At 45.2% G+C, this 17,983-nt stretch overlaps 1 protein-coding gene across 2 annotated transcripts in view; it reads left to right on the top strand.

The window, feature by feature from the left end:
- Positions 1–17,983, top strand: part of LOC119033993 (adhesion G protein-coupled receptor A3) — a 169,288-nt gene that overhangs the window by 100,160 nt on the left and 51,145 nt on the right. For both annotated transcript variants that reach the window (XM_037124670.1, XM_037124671.1), the window contains 2 exons: positions 9,590–9,800; positions 10,413–10,621. In XM_037124670.1, coding sequence (XP_036980565.1) covers positions 9,590–9,800; positions 10,413–10,621 — 420 coding nt within the window. The remainder of the gene's footprint in view (positions 1–9,589; positions 9,801–10,412; positions 10,622–17,983) is intronic.

Here is a 17,983-nt window from a genome sequence, read left to right as displayed (position 1 = left end):
TGGCTACAGTTCCCATTCTCTGCGATGACGCAAGCTGCAAAAAGTTTAGAGCCTAACTTATGTTATTCTTTTAACTGTAGATGTATGAATAATATGTTGCCAGCTATGACTGTGTGAAGAAACACAGCCTTTTTTAACTTAAAAATTGTGGAGGCTCACAATTTACAATAATAAAGCCAGTGTTATATGACTAATCGACGTGGGCAGAAGCGTGTGGGTTTGGTGAATATACTTTCTTTTTTTTTTCTAGTTTTGCATCACATTCATACAGTTACACACACATATGTCAAGGCACTGCTAAACACAAACTTATCTTTACGGATAAAATACATAACATTTAAGCACTGAAATGTCTAAAAACTATCACACATTTGTTGTATATTTTGAATGATGTGCTTGCACTATCCCAAATGCTTCTAACAATATTCAAACCCAGAGAAATCAGCAATGTTATACAAGTTAATGGTGCATTTAATTTGGTCACCTGTTGCAGTTACCAGAGAGTGAGTGGCTGCATACAGTCTTATAACAATACAGGCAACAACTCCCATGATCCCAGGCTTTGTTTTGTCTGATAGAAATTTAATTTGTCTAGCAGAAGAATTGGGACGCTTTGCTTAAATACTTTTCATGAGCGACACTAAAGAACAACTCACATCCAGATCCTGACTTATGAACCAGCTCCATCCTGGTGATCCGTCACCAAAGATGTTTGGATGGACTGCACATGTTCGGAGCTCAAGCTACCATAAATGTACCTTCACAGATCACATGCAGTAATATCAGACGCACAAAGACAAACAATATACGAGCGTCATAAACAGTCTCATTTTTGCCAGCGAGTTCATCATCGGCCTGATGAGATAAAGATGACCACCGAAGCCATTACAGTTTTATTTGGTGCCGCTGAAGGATTAGTGGGAAGGGATTAATATGGTAAAAGGAGGCCATAAATATACAGCCTTCTCCTTCTCTATTTTTTCTCTGCTGTAATTTCCTTCCCACATCCGCTGGATTCGCCCTGGCAATGCCCAAGGGCATTTTCCAGGCAGGAAGTTTAAGTGTATAATGAAAGAACACACCATTGCAGGCAGTCATGTCTCTAGACAATGCTAATGGTAGCTTAAATAGATTAAAGCTCAGCAATACACCTTTTTAAATTTTCACAATTCGGATTAAAAATTGCTGTGTAGGTTAACAAAATGCTGCTGTAATCAATAATTCCCACCTTTTTAGCCATGTGGAACCATCCAATTGTTCTAAAATTAATTACAGTGTGAAGGCTTTTATGATTATTTGCCATGTAACATTGTCAGTGCAGCTTTTGCCTTCTCACATAGCCTTGCATGATCAATTTGATGATGTTCTGTTAGTCTTGGCTCACAACACATGTGTGCATCTCGACTGGTTCACTACCTCCCCGCTGCAGCGTTCAGGTGGAAGCAGTCAGCTTGTTGCATCATTCACCATGGCGATGAGACCGCACAAGCCAGATTATGCCATTTAGACGCGTGTGCACGGTGGTGATTCATCTCCGCAGCTTTGTTCTCTCTCCTCAGCGTGATTCGTCTTTGCTGTGCAGACAGCGACGACCCCTGGACCCCCACAGCATCTCATTCGCTTGCACAACAGCAGGTGTGTGTAGGTGCGTTGCAAGAGATGATATGGTCTGCAGCCCCGACATCACTGCGCAGCAGAAGTCCCATAGAGCTGCTGTCTGTATTACATCAACATTAATGAGCAGCTCTCAGACCACTCTGTTACTTGCGTCATCATGCTCACAAGAAAATGTAATATTTACTCCTTCCTGGGGGTCGATCATATCACTTATAAAAGTTTGATTACGTCTCTCTTTTTTTTAATTTTTTTTATTAAATCTTTGAAATTTCAACAGTTTGATCTCTGCTGAAGAGGACGTTGAGTGGCTGGTTAATCATGCTCCCGAGTGGAAGTCTGCAGCCAGCCATCCCGCTGTAGCATGTTGTACTGTGGTTCTGCTGATGAATGACCCCCAGCTCCCCACAGTCATGCATATTCATGTTCAGCCCATGTTGGTGTAAAGGCACTTAACACATGAAGCGCCCGCTAGCCCCCTACTCTGCCACTGTGGAGAGAAATTGTTAAGTCACTCAGATTCATAAGCAGGTTACCATGGAGACACTTAGACAGCAGTGGCTATACCATTCAGACACCGAATCATAAATGGGAGGCAGCACTATGGGCCAAGGTATCTCAATGGTTGTTACTACCAGCTAATACACACTATACATCATGAGAGGAGTGGAGACATGATACGTATCTCAGATCTCCTGTGTGTCCGTGTGATCTCCAGCTCACACCGGTCACACTCTGCAGCAGAATTCATTTTTGATTTTTTTTTTCCCTCAAACTCTCTGATGGCGTATGCTCAGGGGATCAATACCTGGCCTTGGCGTGCCAAAACTGGGAGCTTGTCATAAACAGCACACATGCAGGAAATCAAACGCCGACCAAACAGTAATTGAATGCTTCAATCTGCGGTGCACACAGCCAAGTTCACATCCATTTCACCTCCGAGCCAAATCCCCTGTTACAATCTTAAAAAGGCCAAAGAGACCGCAATTGTTTTACCCTGCTCTCCCTTCGCATGGAGCTCAACTTTAATCAGGTTGTTCGACCGGAATGAGCACTCTCTGGTTAAATCTACGGTTCTGACGATAACGCCAGGGACGCACGAGTTCTGACATTTTGTGTCGGTATAGCACAGTCGTCTCTGACGCTGAGAGGCAGCGTCTCTGGAAGGAACACCGTCAGACAGGTCGAATAAAACTGAGAAATCTATTGATAAAGTAGAGCCTCAACATGACCTTGGCTGTATTGCTGTCCTGTCCTTCTGCCCCACTGGACCACTGACCCAAAACAAGTAAGAAGAAAAAACAAAGAAAAAAAAACAGGAGCTGGTGTATGTACTGAATTACAGGGAGCTCGTACGTTTATCCATCCAGCAGACCAAATAGAGAGGACTGAACCCCGTGGCCTAATCCAAAGTTATGACTGTGTTTCACCTCTCGGGCAGTGCTAGCACACCCACTTTGTGTGATAGCCAACTGTTATTGCTCCACCAAATGACTGCCTATTAATCCTGTCTCCCTGCCCCGCAGCTGAATCAAACTTGAGAAGCGTGAGCGTGGGAGAGGAGATGTGGCGATAGTGAAACACGACCTGGATCGACTCCAGAGGGACCACACCACTGTTTGTGCGTATGCGTGCGTGCGTGCACGCGTGTGTGTGTCCTTACCCGACTGACGGTGAAGAGGTATATTGTTATGGACCGGATGCTCACTCTTTTTCTTGAGATTCCAGTCATGCCAATCCCGTCTTATTCCTAAACAGGCCAATTATGGCTCGTTCAGCAGTATTCAGAGTGAGCATGTTGGTGAGTCAACAGGTAATGAATGGTTTAGAGAGCGAATGAATACATGAATAGATAAAAGGCTCAGGGTTTGTCATTGGCTCTCTCCGTAGGCGCCTGCCGGGGAGCTGTTTTCTCACCTCGGATGGACAAGAATATGAATGTTATTTACTTAATGACGCGTCAAAACCTTTACTCTGTCTGCTCATTAACACTGGGAAAATGGAGACACAGATGTCATCTTCTCGGTATTGATTTCTTACGACGCAGTGATTGTTCTGAAAACACTTGGAATATTATTTACTCGCAGTTTATTTCGCATTGAGCCGCTCCTATGTTCCAATCGCCTTCGCCAGCTTGCAGAGCTCAGAGAGGGCCTTGGGGTCTGCAGCACTGACCAACTCGCTGACAGGAATAGAGAGGTCACGCTCACCTGGTTCATCCCAGCTGCCTGTCCCTGGGACTCCTAGGTTCATTAACATGTATGAAAACCAAAGCTACAAGCTAACTGTCTGATTGAGGCAGCGATAGCCTGGCAGCTCCCATGTTCTGATGGGTAAAATGAATAGCTTTAGTTCCCTGTGAGTAGGAGCAGTGCTGTGATCTCCATTGTGTTTTTGGTTGATGCCTTCATCAGCGAAAAACAATTCTCATGCCCCATATTGTGTAAACCTGTTCTGAAGATACAGCCCGTTTTGGTCCTCTTAAGCTGCTCTGTAGTCTGGTGGTATGGCGGCGGATACTCCTGTATCTTCTGCCAGATGGCGGCAGCTGGGCTGGGTGTTATCTCTAAGTATCCTTTGGGCTCCGTGCAGACATGTCACTTCTACCAATTTCGCTGATGCTTTGTAGTTGGGTACCAGCGATGCCCCGGGCTGTTTTAATCACCCACCGCAGAGCCTTCCTGTTGTGGGCCGTGCACAAACCATGCCAGTTTGTGATGCTTCCAGTCAGGACTCTTTCTGTTGCTCCTCTTTAAAAGTTGACAGAAAATCTTGCTTCAGAAATCAGCTTTCTAAAGTATCTATAGAAAGAAGAAAATAGCCTTTTTTATGCATTTTTAACTAGGGTGGTGATGTGTGATGACCAAAATAGATTCAATCAATCAATTGATAAAGACAATCAGAAATCAAACAATCAGAAATGGAGATATGGAGTAAATGTTGACTGCATAATTAAGAATAACAAGTCACTGTGCAATTTTGGTTTGCTACCAGGAACGAAATGTCCCTGGAAGGCTGACTGGTGATCTGTCTGCTTTAACGTATTCATTAGAGACCAAATGAATTAATAAACTCTTGCTTTGTCCTCTGTGGTTTTTAGTGGATTCATTTGTCTTTGCAATAGTGGTGGTAACAATAATTCCACTTGGAAATGCCCAAGGGGGAAAAGTTCTTTGTTTCCACTTCTGCTGAAATCTAATTGCAGATCAATAATGACGCCAGTTTTGCCTTCAATGAAAAGAAAGATTGAATCATATTAAGGATTTGGGTCATCCTAATTGCAACACAACATATCCTTTCGAACAGTGTCCAGCTGAGGATTCTGAAGTATCAGGCTACCATTACATCACTGTGGCGGTTTCTCCTGGAAACCTGAAGAAACAAAAATCTGTTCCATACCAACAGAGCTAGTTAGAATGTGCTGTTTTGTGATCAGCTGGGCAAACTGACCCTCATGATAAATAGGAGATGACTCAGGAATGTTTTTCTTTGCGCGAATAAATAGTTTCTCATCATTACAGTGCTGCATGGAAATATGCACTGAGTCACATCTTTGTGTCATCTTTGCCTTCACTAATAATGGGCATGTACCGAAGGCTACACTGACGTGGCATCAGGCCACTGTTGAGACAAACTCTTATAAAAACATTTCAGGACAAGGAAGAATCTGTTGATGGCCGATGAGCTTCTGTAGCGAGTGTTAAATTTGCATTAATTAGTGCTGAAAGTCTGCAAATTTTCCCTCCTAAGATCCGTTCTGTCTCAAAGACTTGGCTCCTTTTGGCTCATTATCAATCACCCCGCAGCTAATATATTAGTTATGCTTTTACGCACAATAACTTCATTAAATTTGTAATCCACTGTGCCTTTTTTTAATCAAACAATGTTGTCCATCTGTTGCGGCCTCTTGAATGTGTTTGTTGAGACACGACCCGGTGATGTGACAGTTTGAGTCAGAGCTGACTGAGGAGAGTGTGTCTGACAGCTGAGGCACAGCCTTGCCTCTCCAAAGAGCCTGATTTCCTGCTTCAAATCTGCTCAAATGCCCCCCTTCCCACCCCCAACCCCCAACCCAACCAACCAACACAACCTGTCTGGAGGAAACAGACTCTTGTTGGCATGGCAACCATGTAGGGCTGTGTTTAATTTCTCTTGATAAGTAATGCAAACAACGCTACAACATAAAAAAAAGCACAAGAGGAATAAAATGCCTTTTAAGCTGCAGCCATAGCAATCACTTTTATAGAATTATGTTTCCTTTTGTTTGCATGTTTTTATGTTCAAACCTCGAATGTCGCCTCCAACACAGGAGCGTGTGCAAGGTCTTATTTAAAAACGTTGCTTGTGAGCAAACTGTGATTTATTTTCAGCCTCTAAAACATGATGGGTCGAAATGACCCCCTGAAGTCTCCTGATGTCTACCTATTTGTCATGGTCACTGTGTCTTTGACCACGTCTGCGCTGACAGGACTGCCAATGATTACAAAAAAAAAAAGAAAAAGATTATGCAAATCTCCCATCATGCTCGTCAGCAGTTCCTGTCGGCTGGGGCCGAGCTCAGCGAGATGCCCTTTGAGCTAAATTCACTTCATTTATAGTTAATTTCCAAGTCGCCGCTTGCGCAAATAAATAAATGTATCTCTCCCGCTGATGTATCTACAAAGCCACAGAGCTGTAGATTTTTCTAATTTTGGATTGCAAAATAAAATATATATACACTGGCTGGCTCTTAATGTTCACCTTTTTGTCGAAACACAGTCGACAGTAATCCCCCTGTGAAGTGGGTGCCATGTTCAAGCGCAGTGTTTACGCTCTGATGTGGTGGCAGCCCCGGGTCAAACGACGCTGTTGTGTTTCGCCCTGCAGGCTGTTTGTGGTTGTATCAAGCAGGGCCCCTGCATGAAGGAGCAGGTGGAGGAGGGCGGAGGGAGGCAGGCGAGCGAGTGGGAACAGCCTGAAAATAGGAGGTGACTGCTGACATTCACCTGGATGCCCTCTGTAGGGAAAAGTATAGGTCGGGGGACAAAACAAGGGAAAAGGCGAGCAATCCCGAGGCTAGAGCAAGAGATGGTGGGGAGTGTGTGATTATGGTTACTACGGCTACAGCATGCCGCCCCGGTGGAGCGGGAGGGGCTTGGAGGAAGGTCAGACGGCTGAGGTGCAGCCAGCTAAATCAACTCTGAAGTGTGAGGTCCCCGGTGGTGTTGGGGTTGAGGAAATGTAGCTGTTTAGGTTGCTCAGGAGGAACATAGATTGTCGCTAAGAACGGGACCTTGTGCACGCCGTGGCTTATAGCACACCCTCTGGGCCGTAAATCCCTTTGATACGCCACATAAAAGAGGATAAAAGATGTAAAAAGAGATGAGGAGACAAGCGTACGAGATAAGATTCCTTTTTGTGAGTTGCACGCCTTGAAAGCGCTCCCCCCTCCACCCCGCACCCCCGGGACGAAGGTCACCGGGTGTATGAGAAGGGACCTCTAGGACGGCCTAGCCTTGTGGCTAACTCTCGATTGTCACAGAGGCTCGAATCCTTCCACGCCTCTATCCCTGATGTCTGTATCCTATGATGTCCTGGAAACAGACCGCCAAGCTTAAGCTGTTTGGAGAAAGGAAATGATGCAACATAAATTTCAAGGCGAGGATTCTCTGTCTTTCTCCCCTCTCTCCCCACACATACACACACTGCGGGATGAAAATCAATAGCCTTCAAGAGTGAGTCAATGCAGAAACTAATAGCCAACAAACCCAATGCTGTAAAATCACCGCTGGCTCCTCACGCACCGTGGCTGTAATGTAAAGGAATAGTGCTAAAGCACGCCGTTGCTCATTGTCACCTGCATAGAATTATTTTTCCAGGATTGTAGAAGCGTCAGAAGGGTCAAAACAACTCAGCTGCTTGTACCTGAGGGGCCCACGAGGGCTGTCATCAGCAACGCCGCAACACTGTAGCCAGCATAAGAAACAGAAGAATGGAGCTCTTGTTTAACCTGATTAAGAAATTTTGGCCATCGTTCTTCCTCGACATTGATTGGGGGCCGAACGTCTGACTAAGCAGCTCCCCATTAACTGTAGGGGCACTTTATGGGCATCCACATTCATCTTGGTCAGGAAGCTTCCCCTCCCCTTTAGGCTCAAAGTGCTGATCCTCTCGCACTGGAGGGTGATGCGAGTGAAAGCCGAACAAAACAGGCTTAATTTGGAAAGCGAGCCCCCGCGTAATACAATCATTATCTTTATAATGGACACGCATCATCGTCAGCCTTGTCATTAGCATCATTCTCCATTAGGGTCACGTAATGGATATGTGGGCACGGTCAGTGTTATCGAGTCTTCCTAGAAATCTCTTCATGGCAAAGAAATGTGTTTGTTTTTTATCATAAGCCAGCCTACCTAGGACAAAAAAACAAACACTGTTTTGCCAAGGCAGTGATACTGTTTACTATATATAGTAATCGTTATATAATTAGTGATTCAGAAATCCTTTCGTGCTTCCTACCTCCCTATTTGCTTGGGCCACAAACGCTTTCCAACTCTGCCTTCATTTCGATCCTAACTACACACCTGTGAAGATTCATAACTGTACCTTGCACAGTTGCGATGCTGTCGTTCTGACCAAAAAATCTCTCCGCAGACAGACAGATGTATTAACAAAAGCACAATACTGAAAATTGCTTCTATGTTCCTGCTCCAAAAGGTGTTTCAAGGAAAACAGTTTTCAGTGATGACACACACACACACACACACACACACAGACTCACAAACTGAAAACATTACCAGCCAACAGGATACAAACTCAGCTCTTGGCTTGCTTCAGATGCAGTTTTTGTCACCGTTTTATAAGTTTCTATGATAGTCCATTATCAGACCTTTAATTATGACGCTCTAAGAATATAAAAACAGCCAGTGATATCAGGTACACCTTGCATGTACAGGTACGCTGTTGTCCCTTTCCTCTATTTTTATGTATGAATGAAATATTAAGTGCCTGTGCACTAACATCAGCTGATAGGATGCATGAAGTGCATCGTGTGGCCGTGTGTGTTTAGGTCTATTATGCTGACGGTGCCACGTTGGAAACCTTTTTTTATGATTGAACTTGATCTTCTGGCGGGATTAAGTGCTGCCTGTCCTGTCCTGAGTGCAGTCAGTCACCAGTCCACACACCCTTGAACATCATTTCTGTCCACCAGGGGCATCCATTCACTGAAGCCTGAGCTGTTGCAAAGTTCCTGCAGCTGTTATCATGCAGCCTTTTAAAGCCTTTTAGCACAGATGTTCTTGGGACAGGACAGGGAAGAGACTCCTGCTGAATATGTTACTTTATGGGATATAAAATGATTAGCTACGGGTAATAAGAGACCAGAGGGACTGTGGATCTTGAATGCGACTCTGATGACATTTTTGGGTATGGCTGCCCAGGGTGTTTTTTCTACTTCTTCTTCTTCTTCTTCTTCTTTTTTTTTTTTGCAGTTATAGCGATAAAAAACGAGTTTACAAGATGAGTCTGGATCCACTTGTGCTCAAAGATGGCGAGTGGCTACACCTTGACATACCCCAGCCATGCCTTTTCTCCTAGAAACCCTTTATTCCCCCCACCCCACAAATGTTGCCTGGGATGATTTTTAGGGGGTTCTCTGGTGTTTGTAGTCGGTGAAAAGAAGATAAAGTCAGACCGGTTGTCTCTTTAAATCAAGCTGCAGTGTTGATGTGCCCTCAAGCTGAAATGGTAAGAACCATTTCCACCTCTGCGGCAGGGAGCCTGACCAAATAGGCGCACTAGAGCGCTTCAAACGTGATTCTCATTCCCTTGGTCACTTGTGGTCTATGGTCGCCTCCACTCCTGGAGAGGAAAGCAATCTATCAGTCTTTTTTTTTTCCTATGGGAGTTTATGTTTTTTTTCTTCTCCCCCCTGCGCATTTCGGAGACATTATTTAATTTTTATTTCCCTCTCTTTTTTTTGTTCCATCCGCAGAACTCAGTGGCAGTCGCCTCAATCCATTTACCGCTGGCTGGTACGCCTATCTCCTCCTCTGCGCTGCAATCTGTTGATAACTCCACTTGCAAGCTGCAGTTCATTGTGTTTCGCAATGGGAAACTCTTTCCTTGCACGGGGAATTCGTCAAATCTCGCCGACGATGGGAAGCGTAGGAGCGTTTCAACACCAGTTGCTTTCACCAAATTAGGTAAGAGGAAATCCATTTTTATCATCATGATGTCAACGCCGTACTACTGTGCTGGCACTCGGACTACATGCATGCACACACACGCACACGGTCTCATCAGTTTTGCTCTGCGCAACATGTTGCCACATCTCACACACACACCCACACACACACACACATACAAATACGCTTTCGCAGCCCCGTGCGCATGATGGCAAAAATAAATAAAAAATAAATACCCAAAGTCACTTCATCTGTTTGTGTTTATTCCGCTCGCGATAATGAAATGACTGCACGGGCGCTCACATCACACCGCTGCACCCCTCGTTCTGCAGGACGAAAGAAAAAAAACAAACACAGAAATCGGCCACTTTCGCTTTTCCATTCGAGGTTAAAGTTAACCTGCAACACTTCACACAGCAGTCTGTCAGCTGCAGTCACAGTCTGACACTTGGGCAACATTACGCGCGCATGCCGAATGCGTGTGAGTGAGTGCGTGCGCGCGTGTGTGCGTGTGTTGGAGTTTGCGTCCACGCTTCTTTTGCCACAGCACTTACACACTTTCCACTTGGTTTCCTCAACTGAATGTCTCCGCTTCTTTTATTTATTTATTTACTCTGTATTTCTTCGCAGATGGGTGCAGCCTCGGGAGCGCCGTGCACTCCGTCACTATTGCTCTCAGGCACTTCGCACTGGGTGTAGACCCCACCGCAGCCTATTGGGATTTTGACCTGCTGGATGGACACGGCGGCTGGAGGGCAGAGGGCTGCCACATAACAGGCTCCGGGGGCAACACGACCACTATTCATTGCACCCATCACAATAACTTTGCAGTGCTAATGGTGAGTAGAACACTGTGTGGTACCAGTGTCATTCATTCTAACACAACCATGCGCCCCCCCTCCCCTCTGCCACCACCACCCACCCACCCACCCACATATAACGTCTCTCCCACTGCTTAGGGCCTATTATGGATCAAATGCATCTTTTTTTTTTTTTTTTTCTCGCCATGGAATAAATGGGAGTCACGTGTTTTAGGAAGCACTTCATGCAGGGACCTTTAAAAGCTTCCTTTATTGTTGCTCCTCAGCAGAGGGAAAGGATTTGTCAAATGCGCTACGGGGATTTATTGGCTTTTGGAGTATGCGCTACACTAAAAAATCCCCCCCTCCACACCCCCCTCCTCCTATATCCTGGAAATGAGAAGTTGCGTGTGTTGTATAGTCTGCCACCTTTTTTTTTTTTTTTTTTTTTTTTCAAAAAGCAGCGCAGCAGCCGAAATAGGAGCGATGCTCGAGAGAAGGAGCGCCTTGTCAGGGGCTATTCGCCTCCGAGCGCAAGTGGTGTGCTAATTGGCTGCAACCATCGCCGAGCGAAAAATGCTGGACTGTAAAGCGTAAAAATCATCGCTCATCTGTATCGCTCAAGTTGGTCTCGACGGCGCCCGAGATGCCTTCTCCCGACGACGTCCCCCCGCTCAAATTGATTTCATGAGGATAATACCAAAAGCGCAATGGCATCGCATCGCCCAGTCGCTCCATAGAGCCGCTGCGCCTGGTCCGCTCTTTTGGATGAAAAGAAATCCTCCGGATGTTTACCGAAGAGTGGGATCCGTTATACTGGGAGGTCAGTTCTCAGTAGAGCATGAAAAAGTGTTGTGCTTTGAGATGTCGGTGCTTTTTCCGAGTTGCCTTTTTTTTTTTTTTTTTTTTTACCTGCATATTTTATGAAGCCGCTGTTCAATTCCGTTGTTGTTCGTGTGGCGGAGAGGAGCTGAGCTCGGAGGAGAGAGGGGGAAAAGAAAAAAAAAGAGCCGCATTGGAATGAGAGAGAGTGGGGTACGGAGGGGAAAGCGGCTTGCACGAAAAAAAAAAAAAAAAAAGAACGGCATGGGGTGCTCTGAGGGAGAGAGCGGGGTGTCTGTGGAGAATACTAAGCTGCTGTCAGGAGGGGAGCAGATGTCAGATTGTCGTTGTGCATGCATTTTTCGATCGAACACATTGGCATTGGGGAGGCGCGTCAGTGGGCACCTTGTGGCTGTCGGGGGGGGAAAAAAAAGAGCGAGATCGGGCAATTGTGTCACATTTTTTTTTCTTCCCTGGCAGCAGATTGATTTAAACTTCAAGGCACGTCCGACAAGTAATAGGCAGTCGTAGCGACGGTGGAAAAAGCCGTCACGGGAATGTCCACATTATGGTTCTGACGCGAGCGTTTGCGCCGGGGATTGCGCGTCTGCTAATGCAGTCACCACACCCGCCTGGTCTCTGCAGTGCCCGAGAAAAGGACCCCTTATTTACGGACTCGTGACATCATTCTCCTCTTGGCCTCGTCTAAAATAATGCACATTGCAACAATGGGCGTAATAGCCCGGGCTTCTGCAAGTACCCGACCTGTTGCATAATCCTTTCATGTCACACAGGGAGAAATTGCCTATGGTGCCTGACTGCAAGTTGACCATTGTTTAATTTACAGTATTTTTGCGAGTGAGGAGGCTCCGTCAGTGAAGCTCTGGTGTGTAACTCACACAGTGGAATGACATTAAAGCTGCTGCCATGCTGTTGTGTAGGGGGGGGAATCAGGGGAGCAAGTTGCAAAGTCTGTATGACCAAAGTTAGACATTTCAGCTGACTAAAGGTGACACAGGCGTGTGCATAACCAGAGTGCCAGGTGTGCTTTTGCCCCAGCGGTGTCTGATACAGCTGTATCACCATCCTCTCTTCCAAACGACACAGCCGATTTCCTCCTTAGATCAGCCGTCCGCAGTATACAGTGTAAGAATCCATCTCATGGTGCATCTGTGATGTTGAGCAAACTGACAGAGGGTTAGCCACAAAGCATGACAGCTTTGAACGATGAATAATGCAACAAAATCATTTCAAAGAATAAGGGTGGGTGGGTGGTGAAGGGTGGGGGGTGGGGGGGGGGGTGGGGGGCTGATGCCTGTAAGGCACAAAGTAATATCCAATTCCTGTTGATCCACACTCTTTTACATTCAGTACATGGAGCTGGAGAGTGTGTGTGTGTGTGTGTGTGTGTGTGTGTGTGTGTGTGTGTGTGTGTGTGTGTGTGTGTGTGTGTGTGTGTGTTTGTGCGTGGAAATGATTAGTCTACAAATAGCATGACAAGCCAATACAATTGTCCCTGGGGACTGAGGTTTGGGATATAAAGAGTGCTTTAATGAGAATCTTTTTGACTTGGCTCAGAAAGAATTACATGGCGGAGACTCTCCCTCCACTGGATTTGTGATCAGAATGCCAAACAACCTAGTTGGGACAGCATCTGTGTGGAAAAACTCTCCAGCAACAGCCTGGGAAGCTTTTGTTTGGGCACTCCCCCTGCTGTGGGTTTTAAACACTGTCAGGTGTGAACGGTTTTGCGGTGTTTGCGTTAGAAAGCGGGGAGATGACTGACCTGTTAACACTTAAACCAGTGATACAGGTACAGATTGTTCCACATGTGGGTCATGTATTACGAGACAGCGTGCCTCTGTTTGGTTTATTCCGCCCCCCCCCCCCCCCCCCCCGCACTAGGCTGAACTTGAAGCTGTTAGAAAGCAGCCGTTCCAGATTTCAGCACCAGGGACAGTTCCCATGAATTTCCTGGTCTCCCCCCCCCCCAGCCCCACATCCCCCCCCCCCCACCTCCCGCAGGCCTGTGTCTGTCTGAAGGGAGGGCTGACTCACTCGTTTACAGCAATGCAGCCTCATCATCTGTCTTCATCGCAGTGACAAGCCTCACCCCCCTACATGCCACCTGCCCCCCCCCCCTTCCAAAAACACACACCTCTTCTCTCACAAGTTCTCGCTGTCTCAGGTGTAGCTGAATTTGATCTCTTTTACATTGATGATAACGCAGATGAAGCAGATACATTTGATTGCTGCAACGCTCCACACTGTTTAATATGCAGGAGCAGACCTTTAGAACGACAGACACACAGAGGGGGTGGCTGGCTTTTGTAACTATCCAATCATAACAAAGGCCACGGTCCAATAAGAAAAGAGCTATATTCCCGCACACTGTATGAGATATAATGAATATGTGGAGTAAATTGTGTTCCTGGAAACAGGAGGCTCCTCTAGCGAGGCATCGCATCACAGTTATAGTAGAACAGGTGACAGTTGGTTCAACATGGTGGAGTCTCATACAGGGTGGAGCAAGGCATCTGCATTTAAAAGTGGATATTGATGGTTGTTGTTGATGATGAAGTGCAGGGAAGAGAATTATAAAGACATGATGGTAGACGAGAATCAGACTAGTCTAGTGGCTTTCAAGTAAAATTACCTTGACAACAGTTCCTGCTTTTAAAATCTTGCTTAAAGGGTCAATCCATCAATTTTACCCATTAAAGTGTGTAGGGTCTTGTGTAGTATGACCCTTAAATAAGTGTAAACATTTTTGTGGCTCCAGATGAAGCTGCATGTAATCTGGCAATTTGCTTCCTGTAGCACCACTCAGTGCATTGTGGCTGGCGCCAGGTTTTGAAAAGCAGTCCACATATTCTTCTTTTTCAAGACCTGGTGCCTACATTACCCACAATGCAACTTAGTCACTGAGTAACATCACTGGAACATCACAGGATATATACTACAATTGTCACATGAGCAGTAGCACTCCACAAGACTCCATAAGACCTGTAAACACAAACCAGCAGCATGATTCTTTGTATCCACAGTTATTGCAATTGTTTCTTGGTTATCTGTGGATAGTGACCAGGGAAAGCAATGCCTCCTCCTGTTTGGTTGTGTGATGACAGACGTGCTTCCTTCGTACTGTAATTTGACCTTCATTTCCTGTATGAATTCCGACCGCACGGTTTAAATTAATCTTGCTGAGAGGTTTCGTTGGGAAATGTCACTTTTGGTGACACGTCTTTGGTGCAGACATGACAAGGACCTCTTACTACACACAGCTAACTAAACCCATGTAAATCAAGTAATTTACATGGGTTTTGTACTTCATAAACCTGTGTTAAGTACCTTAAAACTATAGTCAAGCACAGGACTCTGTCCATTATTGGAATAGTCTAGGGAGTCTTGGAAGTGTTGGTCTTGATACAGTTATGAACCTTTTACAGAGGCCAGTAAACACAAATAATTTGGCCTCATTCAAGAACCACTGATTACAGATCGGGATCCAGGCCTGCTGTTTCTCCACAGTGGTGACCACTTGATATGACTGAGTCATTGTAATACCTTCATCTGAAACAGCTCTGAGTTTAAATACGTTACTCAAATGGGTCTGCAAAATGAATATTTTGTCCATTGAGCTCTTCTCATTCGGATCCTCTGTGGTCTCAGCAGGAGTCTCTGCTGTGTCCAGATCTCCAGCTAGGCCGCAATTCAATTGTCCTCGCTGCTGCGCCTCCATCTTGAACCAAACCAACCAAGACAGGATCCCATCTCGATACATTAGTTCTCATTGGCTGAGCCTTCCATGGGCTCGATACCAGTGTGACATTAGTGCTGACTGCTGGAGCTGACCACAAGGTCTTGTCTCCCATACAGAGGAACAAAATGCAGGAGAATGACTGCGAGAATCCATCCATCCATTCTCTAAACTGCTTATGCCAATGACTGCAAGAACACAGACATAATCAGGCTGCTCTTTACAAACAGTGTATCAGCCCTACGTTTTTTTGCTGCAATTTTTATGACCCACTGAATCACTATTATTGTCACTCAAATGGTAGTATAACTTGGAGTAAATTAAGGATGAATGGATGGAGGCTGGGTGGAGATAAAATTAGGAAGCTGTCTGTGCTTCAGTCTCAAAGAGGAGACGCCAATTGATTGCGATTACGTTCTTGAAAAACATCCTATAAAGAGAGTTAGTTTATTCAAATTCAATCCACAGATTGAGCAATTACGGCTAATACAGAAAAGTTGTGCAGGATACGTGTCGCTAATCGCAAATAACCCCAAAAAAGTTCTGCAGCTCAGAAACAGTGTTTTTCCTGTGTGAGCCTCATTTTCTCTATTTTTCAGCGTGTAGCAATTTCAAAGTTGTGTGTCCTCATTAGTCCTTTGTCCACAGCCTCGCTCCAGGCAGACATAATGAGACAACAAGCCATTTTTCAGCGTTTGCCCGCGAGCCCCCTCCGGCCTCAGCAGGGTTAACGCTCTCCTAATGCCTCAGACTTTTACTATCTCTGAGACACTTTCATGCTAAAGGAGCTTTGGTGTGTGTGTTTAAGGAGATGAAGGGATTTACAGTGATAATGACGATGACCTGTTTAGATATGCGGCCGCCTGTCACAGCACTGCGTTGGCATCTTCTGTTGATGCACATTGTAGTGGGAGGCGAAGAGGGAAAGGGGTGATGACAGGCTGTGATATCAACAGTGTGTGTGTGGGGGGGGTGCCTTGTGGATGTGTGTTAGCTGTTGGTGGATTAAAAAAAATGAGGCTTTGTGTTCGAGGAACAGGGCACCATGCAGCACGCAGGTCTCAGCCTCTGGAGAGCCTTTTTGATACAAAAGTGTTCCTGGAAGAGAAACGAATTGGCAATGGGGACAGGAAGTGACTGCTATCGGGTGAGCAACGGTGCAGAGCTCAAACCTCATGATATCACAACAGTTTGTTTGTGCACTTCGGTTCTTGTACAGAATAAACAGGTGAGATATATTTGGTTAATTATACCAGTTTTACACCAAAATGAGTGTGTGTATATGGCTTTTAAACTCAGGTAAAACCAGCAAGGATATAATGTTAACAATTAAAGTTTCTGCAAACCACAGATTCGTCCAAGGTTGGCAATTATACTACGAGTGGCATATTACATTTTATACTCATTTTCTGACTTTTAATGCGGAGGTGGAGGGCATTATTATGGGGACCTCTCCAGCCGAACAGGTGTTCTAAGCCAGACCATGTTTTCCTAACCCTAACCTAGTGGTTTTGAGAGAAATAGAAAAGTGTGCCCACTGTTTTCATTTGCTGGAAAACAGGGAGCAGTGGAAGGCCAGTGACTGTGTTACATGGGTTACGTTATATCTTTCATTTCAAACTGCTTGAACGAAGACTGATGGAAAACTATTTATGTGTGCCGACATCAGGTAGCCCAGTGCACGTCATTGCGTCATGCTGGAAAAGAGATGAACATTAGTGTCTCTGCCCGGGTGTCATGTTGCAATCAGTGGTGATCAGAGCTGGAGCCTGAAAACACTTGTGACTACACCATTGTGACTACTGCAGAGTCATTTGACCTGATAATGAATGCAGATTGTATCCTTATCCCAGATGTTAGCGGGTGATCAGGAGTTTTATGTCCAGTGTTAAAGGGGTTCAAGTTAGAGATGATGCGATATGTATATTGCAAGTATACTGGACCAATAAATTGTACGCCTGATATCAGGAAATGTATATAATCAGCTACTTATTGTATCAATTATGTATCATGTTGAAGTTCTAGCTGATATATAGAGCCCATAATATGAAGCCAAATTCATTTCATTGACTTAATCAGAGCCGCAATCAGTAGGTGACTGTTTGCAACTTGAATGTTGGTTCCCCAAGTGCCAATAAATGCAGAAAAAATAAGTTTTTATGATTTCAGAGGCCACTGGCAATCTCAGAGGAAAGTACATGACTGTAATTTGCAGTACATGTTCTACAAGGGTTCAAAGAGGAGGCAAAAAAATGTAGATTGAATTAAATTAACACATTATAGGTTTTCACTCTTGGCTGAAAATAAAGCCATTTCGTGCATCTCTGGTTTTAGAGGTGGTGGTTACCTTAGCTAGCTGTTTTCAGTCTTTATGCTAAGCTAACCATCTGCAGGCTTTAGCGTGACGTTTCCGCACAAACAGACTGCTGGGTATTGATTTGCTTATCTTTTCTGTGAAAGTAGAAGCGTACCACAAAAGTAACCACATGTTTGTAGAGAGTGTGAGTAAACTGGAATGTGTGCTTGAGTTAAGCCTTGTCATAATGACACAACTTAAGCTAATTCTTAGAGCAAATGCTAATTATTTGCAGTCTACTTAGCATTGGCTACCTTTCACTCTTTACCTCACATGCACTCGTTTCAAACGTGGCAGCTGACAGACGAGCACTAATCCACCTCCGTCAGCAAGCATGCAGCCTCCTCACCAGCCGCTGACTGAACCAGCCACGCCGAGGCTCTGCTTTATGCTCTGCTCTGTGAACTTACTGCACAGGAGTTGAGGTTTGGCTTTAATATTTAATAAATGCACTTGTGTTCCA

The sequence above is a fragment of the Acanthopagrus latus genome, chromosome 15, assembly GCF_904848185.1.
Source record: "Acanthopagrus latus isolate v.2019 chromosome 15, fAcaLat1.1, whole genome shotgun sequence".
In the NCBI taxonomy this organism is placed as follows: Eukaryota; Metazoa; Chordata; class Actinopteri; order Spariformes; family Sparidae; genus Acanthopagrus; species Acanthopagrus latus.
Note: the sequence above shows the minus strand (reverse complement) of the source record. Positions and strands in the feature narration are given on the sequence as shown.